The 14173-nt window shown below is 47.3% G+C and overlaps 1 protein-coding gene across 3 annotated transcripts in view; it reads right to left on the bottom strand.

Annotated features, from left to right (window-relative positions):
* ZFAT (zinc finger and AT-hook domain containing) overlaps positions 1 to 14173 on the bottom strand; it is a 191568-nt gene that overhangs the window by 36479 nt on the left and 140916 nt on the right. For 2 of the 3 annotated variants that reach the window (XM_025871171.2, XM_025871172.2), the window contains one exon: positions 8029 to 8167. In XM_025871171.2, the coding sequence (XP_025726956.1) occupies positions 8029 to 8167 (139 nt within the window). Of the gene's footprint in view, positions 1 to 3048; positions 3260 to 8028; positions 8168 to 14173 lie in introns of those variants that run through there. The other variant, XM_073893234.1, reaches the window with a different exon arrangement.

Raw genomic sequence — 14173 nt, forward strand, 5'->3', positions numbered from 1 at the left:
CAGAGACAGGGGATGGAAGCAGCAGGAAGACCGGCCACACCAAATCATAAACTTCCAGAACATTCCACAGAGGAGGCAGCTCCAACAGATGCTTAGTTTCTGAAACTTACACACTCTGCACTCTTTTTTTAGGCCAAACCAAATGGGCTTGTTCTTTCCTGCCTAGATGATAATTAAACGTAGTTTTGAGCTTCCTTTGTTATCACTTATTAATCATCTAAAATGATGTATTTTCCTATGGTCATCTTTTAAAACTCTCCAAGGTGTGAGAACCTCTGCCTTTTCATTTGGTTCAACTGACATAGCTCCTCCTATAAAGACTTAACAAGAGGCAGTGAACAAAAGCAACCTAAATGAAATTAAAGACTCCTTCTGCAGGACTTTTTAATGGAAACTAATTTAAGGAGAAAAACATCCTTACATTATGTTTAAATTAAAATTAATATAATGCCCCATATTAATTAAAACTTCAACCTCTGCCACATGGCCTTTAATTAAAGAACAACACATTGGAAATAGGTAATCTAGACTAAATGCAGAACTATGCCACTTAATTGACATCAGAGCTGAGAGAAGTTAATTTCTAGTTCAATTCATTACACTCTTAGGCAATGCACAATAAAGGTCCTGGGAAGACTTGGTACATTCATTTGTGGCACTGATATAAAGTACACACCATAAAAACCACAAACCTCCAAATCACAATTTCCTCAGAAGGCATGACGAAGCAGGCAAAGGCACAGAACTTTTGGCGCAATTTGAAAAATCGATCATGGCATCTTTTGCTCTTTTTGGAATGCAGTGTTCTGGAAGAGTTTTAGGCATTAAAATATCTTTGCTCCTTTGTGGTGGGTGACCTTACTGAAAATTCAGCTTCATTTCCAATAACATGACTCCTGGAGCGGCACAGAGCACTGGGTCGGGCAGTCAGATAACAGAATTTGGCACTTGCTCATGTGACCCAGAGGCCACTTCCTAAAACTCTAAGGGCTTTGTTTTCTCTAGGGGGAAATGTTAAAGCTCTTATCTTCAGAAAAAAAGGCACTCCAGGGGCACCTGGATGGCTCAGTTGGTTCAGCGTCTGCCTTGTCCTGGATCATGATCTCAGAGCCCTGCTTCAGGGTCCCCGCTCAGCAAGGAGCCTGCTTCTCCCTCTCTCTCTGCTACTCCCCCTGCTTGTGCTCTCGCTCTCTGAAATAAACAAATAAAATCTTAAAAAAAAAAAAAAATGCCTACTCCAGTAGGCAGAATAATGGACGCCCAAAGATATTCACATCAGGGAGAAAAGGGAACCCTTGTGCACCGTTGGTGGCAATGTAAACTGATGCAGCCACTGTGACAAACAGTATGAAGGTTCCTCAAAAAATTAAAAATACTACCATCATATGATACAGCCCTCCCACTGCCAGGTTTATATCAGAAGGAAATGAAAACAGAATTTCAAAGCGACACCTGTACTCCCATGTTCACTGCAGTGTGATTCACAACAGCCAAGATATGGAAACAACCTCAGTGTCCACCAACAGATGAATGGATAAAGCAGTCAGGGTGTACACGTACACACACACACACACACACACACACACACAGAGGAATATTAGTAAGTCATGAAAAGGAAAGAAATCCTGACATTTTTGACAACACGGACAGACCTAGAGGGCATTACGCTAAGTGAAGTAAGTCAGACAGAGAAGACAAAGACTGCATTGTATCACTTATATGGGAAATTAAAAAACAACAACAACAACAACAACAAAGCTGAACTCATAGAAACAGAGTAGAAAAGTGGTTGCCAGGAGCTCGGGGACAGGGGAAGTAGGGAGAGACTGGTAAAGAGTATACACTGGTACACTTGCAGCTACAAGATGAATAAGGCCTGACGGTCTAACGTGAAACACGGTGACAGTCGTCCATAACTGAGGCTCATGAAGAGAGCAGAACTTAAAACGTTCCCAACAACAGTGAAAGGGTTTTATTAGCTGACTAGAGGATGAGAATCCGAAATACCTTACTTACAGCTTTGTGAATGATATCCCAATAATGCTGGGAAAAAAAAAAGGCAGTGGAGACCTGCCTGTAAATTGGACTGGGCTCTATTGAAAATGTAACCCCACATGAAACAGGTGGGGATCCCGGCCCCCAGGAGCTGACCATGTGAAATGGAATGTGCATGGATAAACAACAAAGACAGTATGTGGGGTTTTTATTACGATGGAAAGTAAATAAACATAGAAAAATTAAAACAAAAGAAAAATATTCAGATCCTGATCCCTGCAACAGGGGAGTGTTACCTCGCATGGCAAGAAGAGACATGGAAGTTGTGATTCATCAAGGACCTTGAGATGGGGAGATTATTCTGGATTGTCCAGGCAGGACTAATATAATCACAAGGGTCCTTACAAAGAGGAGGCAGAAGATGGGTCACAGAGAAGCAATAGGAGGAAGGACTCACAGCCCCTGCTGGCCTTGAGGATGGGGGAAGGAAGGGGCTCCAGGCGAGGGCAGCCTCTGGAAGCTGGACAAGACAGGAGAACAGACTGCCTGTCCCCTGGAGACTCCAGAAGGAATACGGATTTGTTAGCAAACCTGACTTCAGCCTGTGAGACCTATCTTGGACATCTGACCTTCAGAACCGTAAGACAATGAATCTATGTGGTTTAAACCATCGCCAAGTCTCTGGTCATTTGTTATAGCTGCAGTAAGAGACTAATACAGGCACTCATCAGCAACCGGACCAAAGGAGCTCAATTATCAAAGGAAAGTGGATACAGAGCAATTTGATTATACAATATTAAGAAGTAAAATGTGGAATCAGCCTTTGTGAACATTCTCACTTCTTGTTGTCTCTTAATTCAGTGCCTGTCCTGGCACCCAGCCAGAGCTCCAGCTCAGAAGCAGGATTGTAATCTTAATCCTGTGCAAGCACTAGGTGGAGGGCCCTGGTCACATGGCATGCTGTCAGAAAGTATCTGAAATTCTCTCAAACCCCAGCCCTGCTTCCCAGAAGACCTTCAAGAAAAACAGTGTAAGGGAAAACAGCAGAAGAAAAACGAAGTGCATTTTATTATTAGCCAGGCTGGTATCCCAAACCCCAGTGAGGACCACTAGGGAAACAAGAGTTTAAACAAGTCTCTGCCATTCCTCCTGGTCCCTTCACATGCTCCCCAAAATCGTGGCATCTGAGATCCTCTGGACAACCATAGGGAAGCACTGAAAGAGAGGTCCCAGAGTTAGCCTTGGGTCAGACCAGCAACTAGACCTGGAGACAAAGAAATAAGAAAAAGTCAACAGCACCCCACGTGTCTGACCTTTCAACCCAGCATCATGTGACCACTAGCCAATGCGAACCGATCACTGTCCAGAACAGGACCATGCCACTTCCCCCTCTTCCTCCTCCTTAACAAGTGCACACTTGAGACAAACTTCAGGGGGCATCGGCCCAGCAGCAGTAAGAATCCAGACTCTGAATCCAGAGCTGGGTGTGGCTCTGCCACCTGCTCACTGTCTCCTGGGCTGATCATTTCCCCCCCGACTCTGTTTCCTCACTTTAAAACAGGAACAATGAGGGGCGCCTGGGTGGTGCAGTCGGCAAAGCGTCTGATTCTTGATTTCATCTCACGTCAGATCTCAGGGTCCTGAGATCAACCCTCACACTGGGGTCCTCTCTCAGTGGGGAGTCTGCTTGGGACTCTCTCTCCCCGTCGCCCTCTGACCCTCCCCCCATTTGCACACTCTCTCTCTAAAATAAATAAATAAATCAAAAAAAAAAAAACAGGAATGCTGATGCCAACCTCACAGGGCCTCTGTGAGAGCGGAAATTAACATATAACAACCAATAACACACATGATGACACTACAGCACTGGAAGCATCTGCCAGTAATATATGGAATCTGGGCCTTAATAAAAACAATTTTAAAATCCAAATGTCCCAGAATCAGACAACTGACTTTTGTGTTAGCTGATAGTTTCTGGCTGCTCTTACGCTATTTTCCCCAAACGTGGTGTGAAAAGCTAAGACATGGACAGACATCGAAGATGCATACGTACACACAATTACGTTGTTCTCATATGGTAGTTCAAAGCAATGCAAACTTTTTTTTTTTAATTTATTTATTTGAGGGAGAGGGCAAGAGAACACAAGCAGGGGGAGTGGAAGAGGGAGAAGCAGGCTCCCTGCTGAGTGCAGAGCCCAATGCGGGGCTCCATCCCAGGACCCAGGATCATGACCTGAGCGGAAAGCCGACTGAGCCACCCAGGTACCCCCAAAATAATGCAAAGATTTTAGCAGATGCTGCAAATGAAGCCTTCTCCCTGAGCCTGCTCCTCTCAGTGCTTCCTGTCCCAACCACTACCCCTGCCTCAATGACCCTCTAACAGTGGGGGCTGGGAGAAGGGTCAGCACCGAGGAGAAGCCTCGAATTCTCCTCCTGTGAGCAGCGCACCTGCTCTCTTACAGTCAGAAGATGGAGCCTTGGAGGAGCTTCCTAGCCTTCATCCCCAGCCCAGGCCACACCAGCGATAAATGCCACCATACCCGTGTCCAGTGCAATGCTGAAGCAACTAGAGCCCAAGAGATACATGATGAAGAAAGAACGTGGGAATGAACAGGATTGTAAATTTGAGCCATTTATTAACTGCTACGTGTCGGGCACAGTCTGGGACCTTAGAGAATACTATCTAATCCCTGTAGCTACTGCTGGGCAGGTATGAGTCCCTCCTCTGCGAAGATGTGGAACGTCAATGTTCAGAGAAGTTAAGTCATCCCAGGGCCACAGTGGGATCAGACATCCCGGTTCCAAGTCCATCTGACCCCCCCTCCCTGCGCTCATGCCAACAATCTGGAGTGACTTGAAGGACCACTTTGACGTCACTGGAAAACGAGCAGCCTGCTAAGTCCCAGCTCTATCCTGCTGTGAGCTCCAGGAGTGAGCTAATAATTTGTGAAGCTTAGCGCCAAAGTATCTTATGCCTCTCAACCTGTGATCTAGTGAACCAGCTCTTGAACTAGCTTAATCAGGCATATTTCAAGAGGAAAAATGGGCAGGCCCACTGCAGCAATACAACATGAAAGTGTGTGTTTGTGTGGGAAAATGCCTCCAATCCATATTAATGAACAAGCGATGGGCTAAGAAAATGAGTAAGAGATTGTCTGACCTGCCTCTGAATGATCAGAAGTCCATCAAATAGAAGCAGGGAATAAAATATGTACCTAGCATTCGGGACAAGTCTAATTACCAGAAAACACCAGAGTTCTCAGAGAATTGGTGCCTCCTGAGGGGGCCCAGGGGACACATTGCTGGCATTGTCACCCCTGTGCCCTGAGGCCCAGAAGTGGGCTGGAGCTGGCTTCAACCAGCTCACAAGCCGGCTGTGCACACCTCTTCCCAGTTAGTGACATCACACTGGTAGCTTAAAATGGGCCACAGTAGAGATCCCTCCACCACAGAAATGGGCAAATGCTGTCAGTCAGGTTCCTGTCTCCCTGCCCCTGGGAGGTAAACATTTAGAGAATGCCGCTGGTGGATGCCTGAGGAGCCACCATTCCAGAGGGCTTCTGAGGCCCACTGAAAATAACCCAGACTCCATGGCGAACACCATGCTACCTTCCCCCAAAAACCTACGAGGAACATCTTGGCCTTTTAGGCCCCCTTCCCTACCTCCTGCACAGCACTGTGCACTGACATCCTTCCCAAATCCCTGAGCATTGTGGATAGGAGAACCTTTGTCCACAACCGATGGCTCTGCCTGTGTCCCAGCATGACATCACTTAATACGGCTGACGGACAAGGAGTCCCCATCATTTGGAGAAAAACTACATTTTGTTCATGGTTTGTTATTATGTTATTCTAACACATATTCCTCTATATCAAAACAAGAAATTATAAAGTCCCATGAAGATATTTCCTGATGAGTAGAAGAGTAACACAAAACTGAGCGGGGGCTGAAATAACTTGAAACTAATCAAAAGAAAAGGAAGAATTCCAGTGGCTTCAGAGGACCCAGCATTCCAAACACAATAACTGCATCCATCCCACTTTGTCCTTCCATTCTCCTTCCTTCTCCCAGACAGGGAACAGTGTGAGCTTCGCGTTCTTGAGATTTCTAAGCTGCATTCATGCTCAACCAGCTACCTGATTTCAGAGACTAGCCTCCCACCACAACACAATGGTGCAACATCTCTTACGAGCTAAGAGACACGTAGTTGTTTCCTTCCTCGATATGTCTCCTGAAGGGGGCACTGGAAATACACACACACACACACACACACACACACACACACACACACACACACGAAAGAAGACCAAAAACACCCCTGTGAAGATGAAAATTAAAACCCAGACCCTGTCAGGGAATGCCAACTGATGACCGTCTGAGGAAGCTAACTGAAAATGTAGGGCAGGCAACAGTTTGGCACTGCAAGGCAATGACGAAAGTCTGGAAGCAGAGAGCAGTGATAAGATCATCACTCAGAGCCCCACGCCTGTCCCAACAGCCACAGTAAGGGTCTGTCTGTCTCCTGCCAATCCACCCTGACAGTGTGAAGGAATGTTAAAAGGAATGTCTAGCCTGCTTCTCCAGCAATCTACGGTGACTCTAAGGTAATTCGTTTTTCTCCTCTGTGATTCCTGGATGGGGGTCATCAAAAATGATGTAACGGCTCTAGAGATCTTAGATGTTTTCAGGAGGAAAAAAAAAAAAAGAATGAAAATGTACTGAGTGCCACTCAGGTGTTCTCTCCTTTGACCCTGTCCGCCATCACAAGAGGTGGCTGCTATCAGCTCCGTTTTTAGGTGAAGGCCCTGAGCCAGGGAGCCTGGGTTACTCGCCCGAAAGCGCAGCTAAGGGAGGAGGGCAGGGAGGTGAGCCAGGGCTCCCCCATGACACCAGCCCGGGCTCCAGCTCCACCAAACAGTCCTTAAAATACAAGGCACACACGCCCCGTTACCCCAGATGAATGGCTCTAAAATTATCCTGAGTTTTTATGCTGTTATCTATTTCCATACATCAGCCCTGTCACCGAAAGTGCTGAAGGATTCAGTCAATTCATTTGTTTTATATTGAGATGCATTTCATGGCGATTCCAGCGAGCCTCGCCTCGCTCTGCACTGGGAAACTCAGAGTGCCCAAAGCTGCTGCAGAGTTAGTGCCCCACACCCATGTTTACTGGGGGCAGATTTCTAAAACGGTCTGTGGTTTCAAAGAGTCACAGGACTCAGGAAGTAGTAAACGCTGCTGTACTGTACGTGGCTATCATTTTCTTAGTTGAATTAGTGAAGTGCGGGTATAAATACAACAGCACTTCTTTCTGCATATGAGCTAAACCTCCTCAAATGGGAATATGTGATCACTTACTGAAAAAGGCAACAAAAAAGTCTCTCATACTTTTCAAAAATAGTAGCAGTTTTCATCCATTCTCTTTTCTTTTCTTTTGAGAGCCAGAAGCGGGGGAGGGGCAGAGAGAGAATCTTAAGCAGGCTCCACCCTCAGTGCGGAGCCCGATGCAAGGCTCCATCTCAGGACCCCGAGATCATGACCTGAAATCAAGAGTCAGACGCCCAGCTAACTGAGCCATCCACCCAGGCACCCCTTATCCATTCTCTTTCATTTAAATGTTCTAAATGGTTTATCCTTTTCAGGATGAATAAGTAATCTGAGCACTCAATAAATATTTTTGGATCATCAAAAGAAGCTCACCTACAAATATGTTTACCATAGCATTATTTATAACTGCAATAAAGGAAAAATCTGGAAACCCTACAATGTCCAACAGGAGCATGGCTAAATAAATGAGGTCCTGACACTGCACAGAAGGCAATACTGAATGTTGTGGGGAGGGCAGTAAAAACTGGGTAAATTACGACTTTTCTTCATTTCAGACTTCCAGTAAGGCAATAAGGAATGCTGATCCACAGCCAGGGGGGTGGGGGAGGTAGAGCACAATGATGATGATGGAGAATGAACGAAACGCCCAGGGATCGGACTGAGCTATAAGACGCCCAGCTCCACCCGAGGGACACACTGCCTACCTTGCTGGATGAGCGCGTCGGCCGCCAACTCCCCGGTGCCCACGTTGGCGTACTCCTCATTGGGGTGCTTCCTGTTGTAGTGCCGCTTCAGAGAGCCGGATATGTTACAGGAGTAGTGGCAGTGGGCACAGCGGAAAGGCTGCAGGAACAAGGGGAACGGGTTAGGGAAGGGGAGCCTCAGGGACAATCGAGCTTCCAGGGAAGAAGAGGTGTAACTCGCCCCAATGTCTTTCTCCACTAGTCTCCCACCCCAGGGAGTCTGACATCCCAAAGCCTGTGATGAGCAGGCTGCCCCCTGGGGAAACATTCCGGGGGCGGGGGGGACATGCAACCTCAGGATGCTGAGTCCTGCCTCTGCGGGGACCATGCAAGGCGCCCCCAAAGCAGGCAGGGTCTCTGCTCAATTTGGATGCTTTCATTTCCTGTCTTACTTTGTCTGTTCCAGTTCTTGTTCAAGAAAATAATAACAAAAAAAGCAATACAGTAATCTATCATTTTCCTTTTTGCTATTGTTCAAGTGAATGTCTTTCAAAGTAGCTTCCCTCACAATTAATTCCCCAATGTAATTGCTTCTTTAACTAAATCATTTCCTCCACAGCATTTACCTGCAAACACACGCATATACGTAAGTATCCACCCATAGCTGTCCACCATTAGGGAAATCCATCTGGTCAATCTATTTCCAACCCCCTACCTGGGCAGGGCAAACACTTTCAAGATAAGGATGCAATGGGTCATGCAGCCCTGCTGCGACCTTGCATCGCTTTGCGGGGCTCAGAATGAGTGGTGGGGAGGAAAGGGGTGGCTGCTCCGGCCCCTTGGGGAACCCAGTGAGACCTGGCCATCGGATGAGTGACGGATGGACTTCTGGATCACGGTCGTGTCCCACATCCTGACTCCCAATCAAGACAGCATCAGTATCCCTCTGAACCACGTGCTTTCCGACCATCCAGCAGAGCGCTACATGAATCCCAAGTGTGCATTCGGGGCCCGTTTGGGAGCACGAGCAGCTCACTGGCCCACGGGGATGGGAGAGAAGGAGCAGTCCATGGCGGGGGATTTGAGTGGGACAATGAGAAATGCTGGCTTTCTCCAAGGTTCTGTCCTTGGGCCTGTTTGTTCTCCTGCTGTGGTTCCAATGATCATTGTGACAGCTTGATATATATCCAGTTGTGATCTCTCCCAAACCACAAATAGGAATTTTCAACCGTCTTCCAGGTATTTCTACAGGGATGCTCTGTAGGCCCCTCCAAATTAAACATACACAATTTCAGACTCACTTTCTGCAAAATCAGCTCATCATCCAAAGGCAGAAACCTGATCATCATCCCATACTTTTCCTTTTACTATTCAACTAATTACTGAGTCTTGTCCAGGCTTCCTCAGAAGCCTCCTCAGAATTCACCCTGCTCCACCCCAGCACACAGAAAGGCGCCATCCTGGCCTATTAAGGAAATGCCATTACTCCCAGGGGGGCAATTCTGAGAGAGAAAGACACAAGGAAGTCAAAGCAGGGAGAAAGCCTGAAGCGTTCCCTAGGGACTCCACCGTCCACAAGGCCACTCTCTGGTCACGGGATGCTCTGCGCCACACAGCACGTGCTGTACTTGGCCCTGTGGCTCAGCCCACAAGGACTGATTAAACAAAAGGGACCTGGAACAAACGCAAAAATTAACCAGGCTCTCTCATCTGTCTACTGAGCAGAGAACAAGACGTCTAAAATGCCAGCATGTGATTATTTGCAAAGTTAAAATAGAAGCTATAACATTTTCAAGTGCTTTCATCTCCTAAATAGGCAAATATTATGAAATCATCTTTGGAACACTGGCATTTACACAGAAATCAAAAAGAACAATCGAAAACGCTCTAATACTACTGCTGATTGGTCAGTGCACCTAACAGGCAGGAAGGGGCAGCCACAGTGAGACCGGGTCCTACGGACCAAACTCCAGGCTCCGGAGACAATTCCACCCTTCTTGGGGCCACGCACATCAACTGCTTTGTCAGAGTTTCAACTCTTGTATTCCCAGGCCTTGCTCCTCAATAGAATTGCTAATGAGAAGAAAAACGGCCAAAACGTGAGCAGACAAAAAAATGTACAGGTGAGCCCAGCTGTGACGGACTGACCACCAATTTCTACCCAAATCTTCAATTCTTAAAGCTGGAGACGACGCTTTCAAAGACCGACCAATCTTTGCTCCATGAGGACATTCTGTAGCCTCCGAGAACCCATGATCATAGCCTTTGGTGGATGCGGGGAGGTCAGCAGCCCCTCAGATGCTCGCCAGCACTGAGGGTCAGAGAGATGCACTGCCCTGCCTCTTTCCCTCAGGGCCCTTCCACGGCCTCAGGCCCACTGCAACCTCTTGGTGAAATCAATCACCACTGAACTTCTGCTCGGGGTCTTCTCCCTGTAACTGTGGTCACTGAGCTGCATCTGGGCCCTTCAGACAAAACAAGGACCTGTGAGGAGGGGTTGCCTCGTTTCAGCAGGGAATTCTGCCGGGGCTGTCACAGGCCTGGGGACAGAGGTGGAAGAGAGTGCAGATGACAACTCTACACTGCTGGTCAGATGTAAAGTCTGACAGCACTATTAATACTGCAAGTCTTGAGATTTCATTTGTGAAGCATGTACTTACTGCCCACCTCCTGAGTCAGCAACTCTCTCACCCTGGGCATACAGCTCTCACCCTGGGCATACAGTGACGACAGAGAGGGAGAGGGAGAGATTTGTGATTTTCTGAACTGACACGAGTTTGGGGATGCAGATGTCAACTGCAGAGTGCGATGCTATCCGGGCAAACTAAATCAGAAAACTTGGTGTCTAAGTCAGACACTGGTAAATAGCAAATGATACTAGATCTTCAAAGGGAAGTTATTTATTGAGAGCTTTCAGGCCAGAATCTGCCCAAAAGTTAGGAGGAAGGTACAAGCACCTACAACAGTGGAGTTCGTGTGAAACAGAACATCTAAGTTTTTACTGTGGCCAAAAAGAAAGCCAATCACCCACAAGGCATGCCTGCTATTCAGTGTTACACTGGGGTTATTAAGAAATGCAATCAAACATAATACTTTGGACTGTTTTAGCTAACATACACTGAAAGCGACCACAGGCTAGGTCGCTCTCAGTGTTTTGCACAGAATAATTCCTATGAGTCTCACAAGCACCTACTACGGTAGGTATGATTACCCCACCGTAGGATAGATCCTAATCTTACAGAGGAGGAAACTGTGGCGCAGAACGGTTAAGGAAGTCACCGGAAGTATCACAGTCTCCCAGCCTGACCAGTGGTCTGCACTGGATTTTGGGCCCCAGGCCCAGCCAGCAATAAAGAGATGATCTGATCTCCCATTTGCCAGTATTTCCTGAACAACTATCTGCCCTGGGAGCTCCATCAGGAGAGGCACGGTGTGGTATTCTTGGATTTCCCAAACATAAGGCTGCCCAGATCTAACCACCAGCTTCTGAAAACGAGAGGTGCCACAGCGGGCTGGGAGAAGGGTGGACAGTTTCTGGGCAGGGACCGCTGGGGGTGGAGAAGACACAGTAGATAGCCACCAGATCACAGTGGGACATGCCAGCAAGGTGGCTTCAGAAGACTTTTGTCTCCACCGGGGTCTTCACACTTAGAATTACCACTCTGGAAGTTAACGGACGGTGGATTTGAAAGGAACAGACTAGAGGCAGGAACCAACTGTCTAGCTGTTGCAGGGGTGAAGACAAGAGAAGCAAATACATCTATAATACAGACCTATGGATTATAGATTATTTATCTTTATATAGACACATACGTATATTATGGATAAATAATACAGATTTTTTTGTTTTAAAGATTTTATTTATCTATTTGACAGAGAGATACAGCGAGAGAGGGAAATGGGAGAGGGAGAAGCAGACTCCCCGCCGAGCAGGGAGCCCGATGCGGGGCTCGATCCCAGGACCCTGGGATCATGACCTGAGCCAAAGGCAGATGCTTAATGACTGAGCCACCCAGGCGCCCCAATACAGATATTTTTATAGGGCCTATAATGAGAGAGTGGAACAAAAAAGTAGAAAAGAAAGAGAGGCTTTAAGAGAGATGGGGGAGGTAAAACCAGCCAGACCCAGTGACTGAGGGGCAGTGTGGGCAGATGAAGGTGGGGCGCCCCCAGGATGACCCCCCGAGTCTCCAGTGAGGACGACACAGGAGGAAGGCATTGCTCCAGCTGTGGATAAGGAGAGAGGGGACAGTGTGAGTAGCGAACTCTGGGCATCCAGAAGGGTGCTTCCAGAAAGAGAATGGAGAATGAGTCCTAACTCAGGAAAGTTCTGAGCTACAGATAGAGATCTGAGCACAGGCAGCTAACCGAGGCCCTAAGGTGGAACACCCACCAGGAAAGGATGTGTAAAGTAAAGAGAGAAGCAGCATGAGAACAGCACCCTGGACTATGGGGGCCAGACAAGAGGATGAGCTCGTGAAAAAGGACAAGAAAGACTGACAGGAGGAATCAGGGGTGGGTGGAGTCACAGCATCTAGGGAATAATGTCCTTCATGGAGGGAGGGACGGCAGAGTCGAATGCACTAAGAAATCCCCTAGGGTAAGGCCTCACAAGGGTCTGTGGGACTGGGCTGTTAGGGAGTAGGCAATAGTGGCCATACTAAGAAGAATCCCAGTAACGTGCTAAGCACAATGGCCAGGTCAAGAAGAGAAGGCAAGGGGCAACAGCTGGGTTTTGGGTCATGTTTCAATGATGTTTCAAGAATTCTTCTCCAAGGTACACTGAAGATCATTAATTTGAGTTGAAAGAGAAAGTACAATTGAATTCACTGAGGCTGAAACTCAAAGTTCTCAGATTTACGTCACTTTTCACAACTGGAGGATTTACTGCTCTGGTTCTTCAAACAGGAAGGCTGCAAATAGAAGAGGACAGGCAGTCCTATCTCACTCGTGAGACTGGGCTCTGGGCCTCTAACTGCATGCAAGCAAGGCTCATCCAACTTCCCATCAGCGTCAAAAGAAAGGTTTTGCAGCAGACGAGAAGCTGGTGATGAGGTGATGTCCAAGGTTGTGACACTGATAACCAACTGCAAAGCACGGGATGGCTTTTTGGAGGCAGCGGAGGGTGCTCTGCTGGCTTCCATTCACAGTGAGCAGGAAGGCCCTCACCAGGCAAGATGGCGCTGTCACCTGGGGAACCAAGTACGGCATATGGGCATGCAGCGACAATGAAAAGCCCAGGGATCAAGATGTGAGCCTGGCCCTTGTGTTGGGCCCACCACTCTCTGGGGAGGATGGAAAAGGGTAATGGCCCGGAAGAAGGTTCTGGATGACTAGCAGGGTGAAACCTATGACCACAAGTCATGACTTCTTAACCTTAATTTAACAACCCAGTTGATGTAGAGACAGAGATAAAGACAACCTAAGGAAAAAGACAAACCACCAGTATAACTGGTATCTAAATGAATTTAGATTTGAAATTCAGGAAAAGATTATACAATTGTTACAACCTCTATTAAGTGGGCCAGCTGGTGCAGGAAAGTTTAGACCATGCTTGATGGAAGCTGGGCTATCAGAATGTGGACAACTTTGCAGTGCAGAGATCTTCATGATGACACCATAGCATTTTACATCATGCACAGGTAGAAGCACGGCGTTGGAAGGCGTGAATGAACCAGGAGCTGGGAGTCGGGGGTCCGGGTGTTGGGCACACCACTAACAGCTGGGACACCCCAACCTAATTCATCAAAACCCCTTGTTTTTGATTCCACATCTGTGAAATAGGAAAACAAACTTTCCCTGACTACCTGACAGGGTTTAAATGAGGTGCTGAGAAAGAGAGAGAGAGAGAGAGAGAACAAATCTGCTTTGAGAAATAAAACACATCAGGCCTCATGACTGTTGACTTAATCAGTTTGTGCATGCACATTTGTTACTGTAATCCTCAGAAGCATCTCCTGCTGGGTGTCACCCCACTTCCCTCCTTCCCTCCTAGAGAAGCTTCCCTTTTTGTGCAGCCTGTCACCCTCCCAAGGAGCCTGGTCACAGAGGGATGCATCCGGTTGGCCTGAGGCTGGAGGCAGGTCCCCCACCACAAGCGTCTTGTAAATGTTGACTATTATTATCGCCGTGATCATTTTCAGAGTCAAAGGATATAGCATAAAAT

Source organism: Callorhinus ursinus, unplaced genomic scaffold (genome assembly GCF_003265705.2).
Source record: "Callorhinus ursinus isolate GAN/ISIS: 27379988/994484 unplaced genomic scaffold, GSC_fseal_2.0 scaffold5, whole genome shotgun sequence".
In the NCBI taxonomy this organism is placed as follows: domain Eukaryota; kingdom Metazoa; phylum Chordata; class Mammalia; order Carnivora; family Otariidae; genus Callorhinus; species Callorhinus ursinus.